At 36.6% G+C, this 15715-nt stretch overlaps 1 protein-coding gene across 1 annotated transcript in view; it reads left to right on the top strand.

Moving 5' to 3' along the window:
- The window catches only part of pip5k1ba (phosphatidylinositol-4-phosphate 5-kinase, type I, beta a), a gene marked incomplete at both ends in the record, with an annotated part of 18715 nt that extends 4056 nt beyond the window's left edge, over nucleotides 1-14659 (top strand). Inside the window, 10 exons of the mRNA XM_083910135.1 lie at nucleotides 579-875; nucleotides 3998-4185; nucleotides 4272-4352; nucleotides 4831-4879; nucleotides 5615-5699; nucleotides 5777-5929; nucleotides 5999-6092; nucleotides 6574-6652; nucleotides 9566-9572; nucleotides 14487-14659. Of these exons, the coding sequence (XP_083766261.1) occupies nucleotides 579-875; nucleotides 3998-4185; nucleotides 4272-4352; nucleotides 4831-4879; nucleotides 5615-5699; nucleotides 5777-5929; nucleotides 5999-6092; nucleotides 6574-6652; nucleotides 9566-9572; nucleotides 14487-14659 (1206 nt within the window). The remainder of the gene's footprint in view (nucleotides 1-578; nucleotides 876-3997; nucleotides 4186-4271; nucleotides 4353-4830; nucleotides 4880-5614; nucleotides 5700-5776; nucleotides 5930-5998; nucleotides 6093-6573; nucleotides 6653-9565; nucleotides 9573-14486) is intronic.
- Nucleotides 14660-15715: the final 1056 nt, after the last annotated feature.

Here is a 15715-nt window from a genome sequence, read left to right as displayed (position 1 = left end):
ATATATGTACATATATATATATATATATATATATACACACAATATTTTTTATTGTAGATAATTGTTAGCAACATATATTCATGTATCATCTGCATACTCGAAAATTCAGATTCAATTACAGTAAATAAAATATGTTGAAAATAGACAATTGTTAGAAATATATATGTACATACATATATATACATATATATATATATACAGAATATTTTTTATTGTTAGTAACATATATTCATATATCATCTGCATACTCGAAAATTCAGATTCAATTACAGTAAATAAAATATGTTGACAATAGACAAGTTTTAGGTATATACTGTATATGTATATTTATATACACATATATATATAGTGTGTGAGGAAATTGCTCCATAGCACTCCAAGTGGTTAAAACCTTGCATAGCAACTTTAAACTGATGCTCCGTCTTCTTATCAACTTCAAACATATATCCATAGATTTAATAGCTTGCTAGCTAGTATTTTTCATGGATGTAAACACACCCAAAAAAAATGTTATATATATATATGTCAAAAATTAAAAAAAAAAGATTTTACTTGACTTTGTCTTTTTTTTATCGTAGAATCTGAACCAGAACCCGCGGACGCTGCTGCCCAAGTTCTACGGCCTGTACTGCATCCAGTGCGGCGGCGCCACCGTCCGCGTGGTGGTGATGAACAACGTGCTGCCGCGCGCCATGAACATGCACTACAAGTATGACCTGAAGGGGTCCTCGTACAAGCGCCGCGCCTCGCGCAAGGAGCGCGTCAAGTCCTCGCCCACGTTCAAGGACCTGGACTTCCAGGAGATGCACGAGGGCCTGTTCTTCGACGGCGACACGTACAACGCCCTGATGAAGACGCTGCAGAGGGACTGTCGCGTGAGTCAAAACATCTATTTACACTGCGATGTTGGCATTAAAAATGTATACAGGAGGCTGAAGCTAGCGGGTGGTTAGCTTGGGCAGCAGAGAAATGGCATTCGAAACACCTGTTGGTACATTTCTTACAAGGTCTTTAAGGTCTTTTCCTAACCAGCTTCTGCCATGTTAGCTGCTATTAGATCAACAGTACCACAAATACTACTGCTGCTAGTACTACTATTACTACTACTGCAACTGCTGCTACTGCTACTACCACTACTGCTGTTAGCTGTTGATAGTTTTAGTCGCTTCTGCCATGTTAGCTGCTATTGGATCAACAATACCATAATTACTACTACTACTACTGTTAGCTGCTGTTGGATGAGTGGGCTATGCTTACCTCATAGATAGCTATTGCCCTGCTATCTTCTGTTGCGTTGCCGATGCGTTGCTATCTGCTATATGCTATTATATTGTGTTTCAGTTGTACTTTTGTGTGCTTAGTACAAATAGCGCCACCCTCCTCGCGTCTGTTTACATGACGTTGCTATGGTGTTTTACGAAACTGCGTTAGCTTGCTACTCGGGGTACCTAGCTGCTATGCTAACAGTAACTGCCAGATTATTCAGATTATCTGGTGGGCAGTTTTATTTTAAAAAGTAAGTACTAATTGGTGCAAAGTATCTATCTTGTGTGCTAGTTAGTTTGCTTACAAGCTATCCATCAATTTCTCTATCTGTCTTGCTAGTTAGGTTACAAGCTATCTATCTATCTATCTATCTATCTATCTATCTATCTATCTATCTATCTATCTATCTATCTATCTATCTATCTATCTATCTATCTATCTATCTATCTATCTAGTTAGTGTGCTAGTTAGTTTGCTTACAAGTTATCTATCAACTTATCTATCTGTCTTGCTAGTTAGCATGCTAGTTAGGTTACAAGCTATCTATCAACGTATCTATCTGTCTGGCTAGTTAGCTTTCTATCTATCTATCTATCTATCTATCTATCTATCTATCTATCTATCTATCTATCTATCTAGTTAGTGTGCTAGTTAGTTTGCTTACAAGCTATCTATCAACCTATCTATCTTTCTTGCTAGTTAGCATGCTAGTTAGGTTACAAGCTATCTATCAACTTATCTATCTTGCTAGTTGGCTTTCTATCTATCTATCTATCTATCTATCTATCTATCTATCTATCTATCTATCTATCTATCTATCTATCTATCTATCTAGTTAGTGTGCTAGTTAGTTTGCTTACAAGCTATCTATCAACCTATCTATCTGTCTTGCTAGTTAGCATGCTAGTTAGGTTACAAGCTATCTATCTATCTATCTATCTATCTATCTATCTATCTATCTATCTATCTATCTATCTATCTATCTATCTATCTATCTATCTATCTATCTATCTATCTATCTACCACTTTATCGTGGTATGTGAGGGTTCACGGAGGATCTGGAACTAATCCCAGCTGACATACTGTAGGGTTAGAGGTCACCGGTGTTTTTGGACTTGGTATAACCCAAGCAAACTCCAAAAACTCCACACAGTCCTCTTGCTGTGAGGCAACAGTGGGTTAAGCCGTCGATCGCCACTTCTCCACGATTACGTAAAAACCCCACCGAGCTCCTTGGTCCAGGCCTGAGCTTTAATAAAGACCTTGTTAGTGTTAGCGTTAGCGTCCACCCGTTATTTCATCAGCGTTGAAACAACAACAACAACAACAGAGAAACCTCTTGATGAAGGGATTAAATCACCAACGTGACGTCAGAGGGTTCGAAGGTTTACAGTTTCAGGATTAGTCTGGGATTAACGGGGACTTTTCTGTTTTCTGTTGTTAAAGGAAAGTTTTGGTGAGTGTTGCAATTTGGGAATATTGCTGGATTAGACCTCACGTTGAGATCAAGGGCCAATTCCAATTCCTATCTTAACTGGTCCTCAAAACCAAGTGTTGAGGGTTGGGACGCCCCTTAAGTGCAGATACGTCTTCAGACTGTAGGGGGCAGAATAACCCGAAAGCTGCGTCCAGTCTGTTAACTTCCAAAAAAGAAGAAGAAGAAGAAGAACGCTTTTACGTCAGGATTATTTATAACGATCCGTTATTAGGTTGTCAGTTAGTTATAAGATGATACTCGGTAGCAAACGATCACTTGGCTATTGACGAAAGATCGTAAAAAAAATAAAAAATAAAATGTTACGCAACAATGACGTCGGTAATCCGTAATCTGGGCCTAAACTAAGATAATACAATAGTTTTCGTTATTTTTATATCTCTATTAACAAAGAAAACACTTACATTTGTAGCGTACTCGTTTCGCTGCTTTCGGCCGCCATCTTTGTTATATGAAATCAAAACACGCAGTGCATTCTGGGTAGCCCCTGCTCCCAAGGGTGGAATTTTGGACATAAGACCTATTTTCAGCCGGTGTGATGGAGACGTCTGGAGACGTTTTCAAGACATTTAATTCAGTTCTTCTAGTTGCAGAGGAGTTCGCTGATGCTATGGCTAGCGCAAGTCAATGGTACAAGTTAGCATGGCGTTAAAAACGCTCGTACCGACTCCACAGTGCACCCGAGGCAAATCGATTGTAACGGCGGACTATCGACGTTCATATCTGTGTTGATAGAATAATATTTGAAACAAAACTAGCGTTGCATCGCATGGATTTTTGAGGGAACTACTTTCTCAGCACTATACTTCCGGCAGCAGCGGAATCTGTCCACCGCTGCTGCTGCTGCTGAGACATAAATCCTTCAAATTGCAAGGTTTGGTTTTATTTCAAACATTCTATCAACACAGATATGTACATCGATAGTCTGCCGTTACAATCGATTTGGAGTCGATATGAGTGTTTTTAATGCCATGCTAACTTGTACCATTGACTTGCGCTAGCCATAGCATCGGCGAACTCGGCAACTTGAAGAACTCAATGACATTTCTTGAAAACGTCTCCATCAACACCGGCTGAGTTGGAAAATAGGTCTTATGTCCAAAATTCCGAACTATCCCTTAATTTTTCTGAGAATCGGGACAGCACTTGGACTAGAGGGAGCACATTTTTGAGATTGAGGATTAAGATTGAGGATTAACGACGTCCGTCTTCCCTGCTCGTTCCTGTCCTGATCAGGTCCTGGAGAGCTTCAAGATCATGGACTACAGTCTCCTGCTGGGGATCCACGTCCTGGACCAGAAGCCTCTGAGCAGAGGGAGTCGCTGCGACAGCCGGCGAGGACAGAAGGTCCTCTACTCCACCGCGCTGGAGTCCATCCAGGGCAACGTCAGGGATCCGGAACCCGTGGCCGACGACGACGACACGTGAGGAAACCCGCAGCCGCTGATTGACGTAGATCGTGATTTTTTGTGTGCTAAACTAGCATGCTAACTTGTTTTTGTTTTTTCAGATTGGGAGGAATCCCGGCCAAACACAAGGACGAAAACCTGCTGATCTTTTTAGGAATCATCGACATCCTTCAGTCCTACAGGTACACGCTTCGTCCTCCTCTCAGCTCTCGGCCCATCTTCCTGGCATTATTCACCCCTCAAAGGGCCAGATGTAACCGTCAAACAGAATAAATGTAACCAAATATAATATGAACTACTCCGTAACGTATTGCTAAATAACTTCCTGTATTTATTACTCGTTCAAGTTTCACTCGTCGCATGATTGCGTATACAACGATGCGCTGCCATCTAGCGGCAGGATGCCGTCACTCTGCGGGTAACGCAATTGCCGTGCATTGTGGGAAATTTTAGTCGTTTATGGTCATCAACGCACGCCTTAAAAGCAGCACAGACCTGTTTAAGCACAGACCAATTAATCACTCGCAGGGCCACATAAAATGAGGTGGCGGGCCACATTTGGGCCCCGAGCCTCGAGTTTGACACGTGTGATTTAGTTTAGTTGCCCTTTATTTATTGATCACATTTATTTATTTATTTAATTATTTATTTATTTTCCAGGTTCATTAAGAAGGTGGAACACTCGTGGAAAGCTCTCGTGCACGACGGGGTGAGTAAAGTCTGCGTGTGTGTGTGTTCTTGTACTTGTGGCATACTGAGGACCAGTGATGGGTTTTTAACCAACAAAGTGAGGTCATTTTTACGAAGTGAGGACATTTTTGACCGGTCCTCACTTTGTTTACATTGAAATCACTTCCTTAGGTTGTAAACAATCTATACTCTTTGGTCCTCAATTTGGTACAAAAACCTGGTTCACCTGCAGACAGTTTATGGTACTGCACCCAGTAGTTCTTTATTGAAATCATTCATGAAGTAGATATTTGTAATTGTGTTGATTTATAAAGTGGAAATGCTGGTCCTCAGTATGCGGCAACAATTTTTACCTTTTTTTTGACTTACGATTTTTTTCAATTCTGACTTTATTCAAGTCCTACTTTTTTCAATTTTGACTTTTTTTTAAATTGCTATTTTTTTCGATTCCAACTTTTTTCAATTCAGACTTTTTTTAAATGACGATTTTTTTCCCAATTCTGACTTTTTTCAATTTTAACTTTTTTTAATTGTGATTTTTTTTTCCAATTCCCACTTCTTTTCAATTATAACTTTTTTTTTCAATTACAACTTTTTCCTCAATTTTCCTCTTTAATTTTTTTAATTCCTCCAATCCTAATCTTATTCTGTACTTGTGAATCTTGTGTGTATATTTGTGTGCGTGCGTGGGTGTGTGTGTGTGTGTGTGTGTGTTTAGGGACTAATTCTTTTTGTTGTGGTGTTTTTTCGTCAGGACACCGTTTCCGTTCACCGGCCCAGTTTTTACGCAGATCGGTTCCTGAAGTTCATGGGCTCCACCGTCTTCAAGAAGATTCACAGTAAGTCTTCTCCCGCGTTAAGGTGACTCCTGCGTTTCTACGTCTTTTACTCTATCGTCTTTTACTTTATCCCTCAGCTTTGAGAGGAGCGTCTTCGAAGAGGAAGAGGAACTCTCTGTACGCGGCCTCTAAGTCGGCCTCTCAGGAGATTCTGTCGCCGCACAGGAAGGACGAGGACGACGACGAGAAGAAGATTAAAGCTCAAAGTCTGGACAACCTGGACGGAGACTGTGAGTTTTAAACACAGTGTTTGTGTGTTTGTGAATGTGTGTGTCTGACCTGTGTTTGTTCTGTCACAGTTTACAGTTCCTCAAAACAACCGGATCTTCTGCCCAGATCGGCCGTTTCTTTTGCGTCCGACGCAAACGAAGAGGAACAAGAACAAGACAACAGGTCGGAATCTACGTACTGTCCCTTTAAAGGAAACACGCGTCTACCGTGTCATAAATAAAAATGTTCACGTCTTTATCTTTAACCGTTAGACAAAGTTTTCCAACAGGAAACTGAAGTTTCTAAACCACTCACACCAAAACCCCATAGAGAAAATCAGTGATTTTTAGCTCACAGGGACACAGGAGCTGCTGTTCCACTGCTGCCCCCGTGTGGCCACTTTGTGTCACTAAAGTAAATTCAAATTTTTTAAATTTTTAAAAGCCGAATTGACAAAATAACTAATTTAAACTTAGTGACGGAGGCAGCAGTGGATCAACAACTCCTGTGTTGCTGTGATGCTAAAATTAAACAAAAATCGCTGATTTTCTCTATGGTTTTTGGTGCAGGGAGAGTGAGAGGTTCACATAAGGATGGGGTTATATCTTTAAAAAAGTGACGATTAATCATATATTTTACATTTAACAGTATTTCTGTGTTGCAGTGAGGACCGACGTGACTCCAACTCAACCATCGCTCTGGACGATCCTCTGCCGTCAGACTCCGAACTGGACGTCTACTTGGTGAGAAACCTTCGTTTTATGCAATTTACATTTAAAAATAAAATAAAATACATTTAGATTATGTATTACATGTGTTTGACACTTTTTCTTTGTGTAAAACAACTATTTCCAACAGGAAACTGACGTTTTTAAACCGCTCGCTCTCTCACACCAAACCCCATAGAGAAAATCAGTGATTCTAGCTCATAGGGAACACAGGAGCTGCTGGTCCATTGCTGCCTCGTGTGGTCACGTTGTGTCACTGAGGTATATCTGAACGAAGGATTTCAAACACAGAATTTGACTAAATAAGATATTTAAACATAGTGATGGAGGCAGCAGTGGATCAACATCTCCTGTGTGCTGTGATGTTCAAATAAACCAAAATCGCAGCTTTTCTCCATGGCAGTGTTTTCCCAACCCTGGTCCTCAGGGAACGTGGCCATGCCATGTTTTAGATGTTGCCCTGCTCCAAAAACACCTGATTCAAATAAATTGTCAGCTCATCATCAAACTCAATTTTCAACTTTGATCAATTTTTTAAAAAATGTTGTATTTCAACATTTGTAAAAAAAAAATAAAAAAATCAGTTTTCAATTTTTGTAAAAAAAAAAATCTAAAAAATGTATATTTCAACTTTTTTCAAAAAAAAAATCAAAAATGCTTATGTTTCAACTTTTGACATTTTTTTAAAAAAAATTGTTATATTTCAACTTTTGTCAATTTTTTTCCCAAAGATTTAATGTTTCAACTTTTGTCTTTAAAAAAATAAAAATTAAACATTATGTTTAATTTTAGTTTCAAGTTTTGTAAAACAAAATCAATAATTTAATATTTCAACTTTTTTCAATTTTTTTCAAAAAAAATTATATTTCAACTTTTGTAAAAAAAAATCCCAAAAATTTAATGTTTCAACTTTTGTTTTTTTTTAAAATAAAAATAAAACATTATGTTTTATTTTCAAAAATGTAATATTTCAACTTTTGTAAAAAAAAAAAAATCAAAAAATTGTATATTTCAACTTTTGTCAATTTTTTTCCCAAAAATGTAATGTTTCAACTTTTGTCTTTGAAAAAAGATAAAAATAAAACATTATGTTTAATTTTATTTTCAAAAATGCAATGTTTCATCTGAATCAGGTGTTTTTTTGGAGAGGGGCCACATCTAAAACATGGCATGGCCACTTTCCCCGGGGACCAGGGTTGGGAAACACTGCTCTATGGGGTTTGGTGTGGAGGAGGGAGCGGTTTACAAAGTGACACAAACACGAGTTTCCTGTCAGATAATATGAGTCTAACAGTGAGAAAAAGCAGCAAACTTCTGTCTTAAGACATCACAGACTTACAGTTAGTCTTTACCTTCAGTCCACGATTCATCCTCGTCTGTTCACGCTTTGTTTCCTAAAGTGGGAAAAAAAACCGCCTTGTTTTCCAGTGAGGAGACTGTACGAGTGAACACGTCTGACCTTTGACCTCCCGTCTCCACGGTGACGACGACGTCTCTCGTCTCCACGGTGACGACGAAAACCCCTAAAACACTAATAATCTGCCTGTTTTTTTGTAAACGTTGCTGCTAATTTAATAAGAAAAACAAATGTTGAGCCTCAGCGGCTGGATCTCTGAGCACAGACACTCAATTATTATTATTATTTTTATTATTATTATTATTATTATTATTATTATAATATATAAAAAGCATATTTTCCACATATTTATGTAGACATTTGTTCTTAAATCTTATCATCATGATTTCAAGTGTGCACACCAATATATTAAAGGCACGTAAATCGGTTTAATCTCCGCCTTTTGTGTATTTTTAATTCAAACGTGTTCACGTACAGTAGAGATGTCGTATAATAGGCTTTAAACTGCCGTGATATCTTATATTTTTTTAATCTTTTTAGCTTCTCGTCGATGTTTCTGTTGTTTCTGTGTAGAAAACGTGATAAAAGACGTCTTTTCTTTGTCTCTTTTGCCTTAAAATGTCGACGTGTTTACGCCGCGCTGTGATTGACAGGCCTACGACTGTATTATAGTCTGTGAAATAAATTAATATTTAAAGTCCTTACGTTGTTCCTGGTGTCATTATTATTAATAATATTATTATTAATAACGTATTTTAATAAGTATTAGGTACAATTACATATATAATATTAATAAAAAACAACATATAAATGAAATTTATTGCCATGAAATATCCTGTTATACAACATTAAGACACTGGAGGGCGCTGTTGTAACACTTTTCTCATACAATAGAAGGAAATAGACGGTGGTGATGGGTTGTTTTATCCTTATACTATAAAGAAGTGAATAAATCAAACGTATAAATATGTTTGAACTTCTTTATAATTTATATTTTCTAAATTACTTTTAATATTAATTTTAAAAATATATATATTTTTTTTTTTTTATTGATTTAACACTATTTTTTATCACTAACTTGCTTTAATTTAATTTTTTGGGGGCTAATTTTGAATAGTTTTTCTATATTTTTGTCACATTCGTAAAAAAAAAAAAACTGGATTTTGTTTTAAAAAATAAAGTTAGAATGATAAGAAGATTTTAGGCCAAAGAAAACATGAATTATGTCACTATTTTAAAGTAGTGTGTTGTTGTTTTTTACGTTATATTACTACAATATTATTGTTATATAAGAAAAACGTAAAAAAAAATGACTATTGTTTTGATATTAGAGACGAACACGTTGAGCTCATCTGCATATACACACACAAACACACACACTGAAGTGGTCACATGACACTGTGGCTGTTTGTTGTTTGTTGTTTGTTCAGTGTCTCAGTGCTGAGTCATGTTTCACTCTGTAAACAAAGAAACAAACAAGGAAACAAACAAAGAAACAAACAAAGAAACCTTCTGTTTGAAGCTGAACTGGTTTAACGAGTCACGGTGAATATATTCTACACATTCTATAGGAGGCAGGTGAGGAATTCCTCTGATTTTCTGAGTGATTTCATTGAAATAAATGGACATAAAGACAAAAATATCATCAAAAAAATATAATTTTACCTTTGATCAAATTTGATATATAATGGAATAATAACTATATGAACTATATGAGGGTTTCTTTACTATGTTTTATATATTTTCAAATTCAGATTAAGGAAAATTCCAATATTCCAATATATATTTTTTACGGGGATTCAAAATAAAGAATTTGATTACAAACTATTCATTATTTATATGTATTAATGTACGTTCTGTTTACATATATATGCATGTGTGTATATAGATATAAATACAAATATTGTAAATACAGCAAAATATACATAAACTATAAAGAGTTGAATAATTAAACATATAATATATTTATAATTTGTATTTTTTTAAAAACTACTTTTAATATTTATAAAAATGTTATTGTCATTTTTATTTTTTTATCACTGAGTTTCTTTAATTTTATTTATTAAAAAAAATCATTGTCAGGTTGTTTTTTTTTTAAACTTCCTGTTATCAATTATTTATCTTTTTATGTATCTGTTTATTTTTTGAGTTTTGTCATTTTTGATTTAACAATTTTTTTTTAATCACTTAGTTTCTCATTTTATTACATTAAAAAAAATTGTATTTAGTAAAAAAAATAAATAATTGACTGTTTTTTTGTTGTTGTTTTTTTAACTTCCTGTGATCAATAATGTATCATTTTATTGATTTATTCGTTTATTTTTGTCGCAACATTCACGTGTTCGTTTCAAATGACACATCGTAAATAAAGGTGAGTCACGTCACGCTCCAGTTTCACGCTGATTCACCGCAGGGCACAGACTCCGCCTCCCGCCGCTAGGAGGAGTCACGAGCAGCGGCCCTCCTGCAGCGACACCTGAGCGCCTCATAAACCACGCCCACATACCTGCAAGAACCCGGAAACGACGGCAGAGACGGTCGTCGTTGAGGATTTCCTCACAGATCCGCGGAGAAAAACCGTGTTTTCCGCGTAAATCCCGTGTTTGTTTCACGTTTCCTCTGCTGCTGTGGTGACGAGAACGCGACGAAAGAGAGGAAAAAACACGCAGAGTTCTCACCTGGTGAGTGAAATCATCTCTAAATCTCACTTCCTGTCAGTTTCTGTCCGTGTCTGCCATGTTAGGACTGTGTGTGTGTGTGTGTGTGTGTGTGTGTGTGTGTGTGTGTGTGTGTGTGTGTGTGTGTGTGTGTGTCCACACCTGCGCGAGGCTGTCTTTGTCCTCACCAAACCAACACAAAGTGTGTTTATTCATCACTTTAATCCACTTTGTTGTTGTTTGTCGCTTTTATTTGGTGGTTTTTTATCGAGTTTAAACGATAAAACCGTGTCTCAGTTACAGTTGTGTGTGGGTGTGTGTGTGTGTGTGTGTGTGTGTGTGTCATGTTGGCTGTTATTTCAGTGTAAAATATCGTAGTTTCACCGAATAAATGGATTAAAATGTTCATTAAAACGACTTAAATGGGACCGCAATGATTAAGTATCAATATATTAATCGTCTATTTTAATGCTCAATTCATCGATTTTTTTATTTTTAGCCTTTTTGATTTGAATACATGAATGAAATCTTTAAAATAAGTTCAGTGACTTAAAGTTAAAGAGAAATATCTCAATATTTTGTGTAATAATATATCACATTTGAAATGCTAACTATCGTTGTTGTTTAAAAAGATGTATTTGTTGATGTTACGAATAAAGTTGAAACTTTTTGTCGATTAGCATTACCAAAAAAAATGACAATTGACGTTTCAGTCCACTAGATGGTGCCAAATTCTCACTTTCACCAGAGTAGTTGCGTGAATATATCGCATTATACGATATCGCAAATTCTCAGTATTCGCAGTGTTGTGACTTAAATATTGCAAAAATAATAGTATTGTGACTTGGATATTGTAATAAAATTGTTATCTTGACTTAAATTTCGCGATATTGTATCATATTTACTTAGATATCGTGATAATATCTTAGCTTGACTTAAATATCGTGATAATATCTTAGCTTGACTTAAATATCGTGATAATATCTTATCGTGATTTAAATATCGTGATAATATCTTATCGTGACTTAAATATCGTGATAATATCTTATCGTGATTTAAATATCGTGAGGATATTGTATTGTGATTTAAATATCATGGTAATATCTTATCGTGACTTAAATATCGTGATAATATTGTATTGTGACTTGGATATCGTATTATGTCCTAAATATCGTGATAGCATCTTATTGTGACTTGGATATCGTGGTTTAAATGTCGTGATAATATCTTATAGTGACTTAAATATCGTGATAGTATCGTATCGTGATTTAAATATCGTGATAATATCTTATCGTGATTTAAATATCGTGATAATATCTTATCGTGACTTAAATATCGTGATAATATCTTATCGTGATTTAAATATCGTGATGATATTGTATCGTGATTTAAATATTGTGATAATATCTTATCGTGATTTAAATATCGTGATAATATCGTGACTTAAATATCGTGACTTAAATATCGTGATAATATCTTATCGTGACTTAAATATCGTGATGATATTGTATCGTGACTTGGATATCGTGGTCTAAATATTGTGATAATATGTTATCGTGACTTGGATATCGTGATTCAAATATCGTGATAATATCTTATCGTGATAATACTGTATCGTGACTTGGATATCGTGATTTAAATATCGTGATGATATCTTATCGTGACTTAAATATCGTGATAATATCGTATCGTGATTTAAATATCGTGATGATATCTTATCGTGACTTAAATATCGTGATTATATCGCATGGTGATTCAAATATCGTGATATCTGAACACTAATTTAACGTTTCCATCGTGATTTCAATAAAATAATAATAAAAAACAAATCATTAAAAATTTTACTCCCATGTTTCACTGAAAGAACTTTTATCACCAGGTCACCTTGATGCCACACAGATTAATAATCTGGTCTTTTCACCACTTTCTTAATCTTCAGTCTTTGTTTGTGTTGTCGTCACACAGCCGTCTTTTAAAAATAGCCGCGTTATTTTTATTCCCGGTATTTTTTCGTCCGCCCCCTCGGAGCGAGGAGGGATTTTTCTGTCGCTCGGTGACATCTGCAACACGACCCTCAGCTGCCGTAATCCCAGACATCCAAGCTGCTGCTGCTGCTGCAGAATAAATCCTGTCCAGAATTTGCATCGGCTGGCAGCGAGCACAGATTATATATATATATATATATTTATTTATTTTAATTCACGTCGTTTATGTCAGCTGGTGACTCGAGGATGACGAGTGGTGTCGTGTGCATAATCTGGAGTTCACATGAGTGGAAGGAGCTTTTTTTTTTAATAAGGAATGTTGTTTTTAATTAATGAAACATTGTTTTTTATTTAGTTTGTAATCTGAAATCTGTGGTGAGATTAACCGGCAGACAGATGTTTCTTCAGTTTGTGTGACCTGGACGTCGTGAATCACATCCTGTGTGACACGGGAGTCAAGTTACAGGAAAACAAAGTCAGCAGTGAAATAATCTGAGTAACAAAGTCCTGCGTTTGCACACAAACGCCTCAAACTGAAGATAAAAAATGTTTTTCAAGGTCCTTGTAAAGAGTTTGAAAATCGGAAATCTTAAACTGTGACAGCGAATTCGGTCCTGGTATTTGACAGAATTGGTCCTTGAATTTGAATTTGAAGAATTGAAATGTACCTGGAAAAAAAATATATATTATTGGTATTTTTGAAGTAACTTTTTGTTTTACAATTCCCTGGTAAATTTCCAGAAACTTTCCGTGGGATTGAGAACTTTAGTTTGTGAATTTTTGAAATTTTCCCCAATTTTATTTATTTATTTATTAATAATTTTACAACCCTAGTTTTAGTCAAAATTCTGAGTTTTTCACTTAGGATTCTGATTAAATCCAGAATTTTATTTTATTTTTTTCCCCAAATTCTGATATTTTTTTCTCAGATTTCTTGCTTTTTTCCCCACAAAATTCTGACTTTTTCCTTTAGAATTTTGATTCATTTCAGAATTTTGACATTTTTAGCCCAAATTCTGATGTTTTTTCTCAGATTTCTTGCTTTTTCCCTCAGAATTCTGACTTTTCCTTTAGAATTATGATTCATTTCAGAATTTTGAAATTTTAAGCCCAAATTCTGATGTTTTTTTCAGCTTTCTTGCTATTTCCCTTTAGAATTCTGATTCATTTCAGAATTTTGACATTTTTAGCCCAGTTCTGATGTTTTTTCTCAGATATCTTGCTTTTTTTCCTCAACATTCTGACTTTTCCCTTTTAGAATTCTGATTTAATTCAGAATGTTGACAATTTTTTATTCCCGATTTCTATATTTTTTTGGTGTTAGGTTATGAGTCAAACAAAAATATGCATATTTTTATGTAAAAATCAAGTGAAAGTCAAAGGGAAACAAAAACGACACAAAATCGTGCCGCAGTGACATATTTTACCACAATATTTTACAATATTTCTAACGCAGACGACGCCGCTGGTGTTTCAGAGTGAGCGAGAGTGCGAGGCAGAAGTAGATGTTTATGTTTCTGTCTGAGCGTAAACGGTGAGAAGACTCAGCGAGGACGGGATTATCGGAGCTCGGGGGCGGGGAGCGTTTTTTTTCACGATCTGTCGGGGCTTAGTGCCACAATTATCCCAGCGGCTGCAGCAGCAGCAGCAGCAGTGATGGCACAGGCTGCTTTTTCATTAGTGTAATGTCCAGAGAGAGCGAGAGAAGCTCCAGAATTATGTAAGAGTGACGCGCTGTCATCATCATCATCATCATCATCATCATCATCATCATCATCATCATCATCATCATCATCTCCACACACGCCTGGCAGGAGCGTGGCTCTTTGTTTTCGTCCTCCCGCTCTCAGGAAAAGGACATCTGGACGTCAACGTTAAGGGACGTAGAAGTCGTAGCATCCGCAGAGGAACCTCGGTGTGGAGAAGACCTGATGACGATGATGACGAGGAGGTCCACGAAGGCGAAGAAGAAGCCGTTTCTTTGTTAGAAGATGTGCGGCGGCGGCGGCGTTCTCTGCGCTAAGAGGAGGATTTTAGAGGATGAAGTTTAAGAAGTTCATCACCCTCATGCAGGCGGCCATAGGCATCGTCCCTCTGAACAAGAGGGAGCTTCTGCCACCAGGCAGGAGACTGTGGCGACCGCCAGGGTGAGTCTGCCGGCGCGCGGCGGTCGCAGCCGCTCTCGTTGTCACTCGTAGCCGGTTCGGTTGTGATCGGACCCTCCGTCTTGAAGTTATAACGTTTTTTGTGGTTTTTTTGACGAGTCGGCAGAATTCGGCGAAAACTTCGGCGCCCCCTAGTGTCAAAACAGTGTGAGATTAAGTGAAGCTTTTAGTAACTCGTGATCCTCGTCTTGTACCGAGTAAGAATAGAAGTTGACCACAACGCCGGTGGAGGAGTTTGTTCAGAAACCATGTTTGAAAATATTGCCCAAAAAATTGGGCGGCAGAAAATGACAGTTTGAGCCAAAATGGCCGCCCTGTGGGGCTTTGGGTTATGAGATCTTAGATGTGTGCTCATTTTCTTGTGTGGGTATGAATCATCATTTTTTTTAAGCAGAATTCTGATTTTTTTTTTTTTTTCACTTCTGACCTTTTTTTCATCAAAATTCCGATTTTTCCCTCAGATTTCTGACTCTACTGGTTCACAGAAATCTTCATTCGTGACTCACGGTCATGAAGTTGAGCTCAGTGTTGAAGAAGCCACATGTTCAGACACGTTGTTCAGAAATGTTGTTCTGCAGATGATTTGTATTATCATCACTTTTTATCTCCTTCAGCCTTTACTAAGTTGTATAGTCGACTTCTGGAAATCAGTCAAACCTGGTCTCAGTGTGGTCCTGGGTCCTGACATGTTCACTTTCTACTGGAGAAAATCACAAAGCAGATTTGTTTTTTAGCCTTTTTGCAGCTTTTGGAAATCGTTCCGCAACTTTTATTTGATCCAAATGTGAATTCTGACTTTTTAAGTTAAAATTTTCTCAGAATTAAGATCCCCCACACACACACACACATAATTTGGATGGTTTTTCAACCTCAGAATTCTTACTTTTTTCAATTCTGACTTTTTTTCAGTCCAA

Source organism: Microchirus variegatus, assembly GCF_963457635.1.
Source record: "Microchirus variegatus genome assembly, chromosome: 1".
NCBI classification, from domain to species: domain Eukaryota; kingdom Metazoa; phylum Chordata; class Actinopteri; order Pleuronectiformes; family Soleidae; genus Microchirus; species Microchirus variegatus.
The sequence above is the reverse complement of the archived record's forward strand: the minus strand, read 5'-3'. Positions and strand labels throughout refer to the sequence as shown.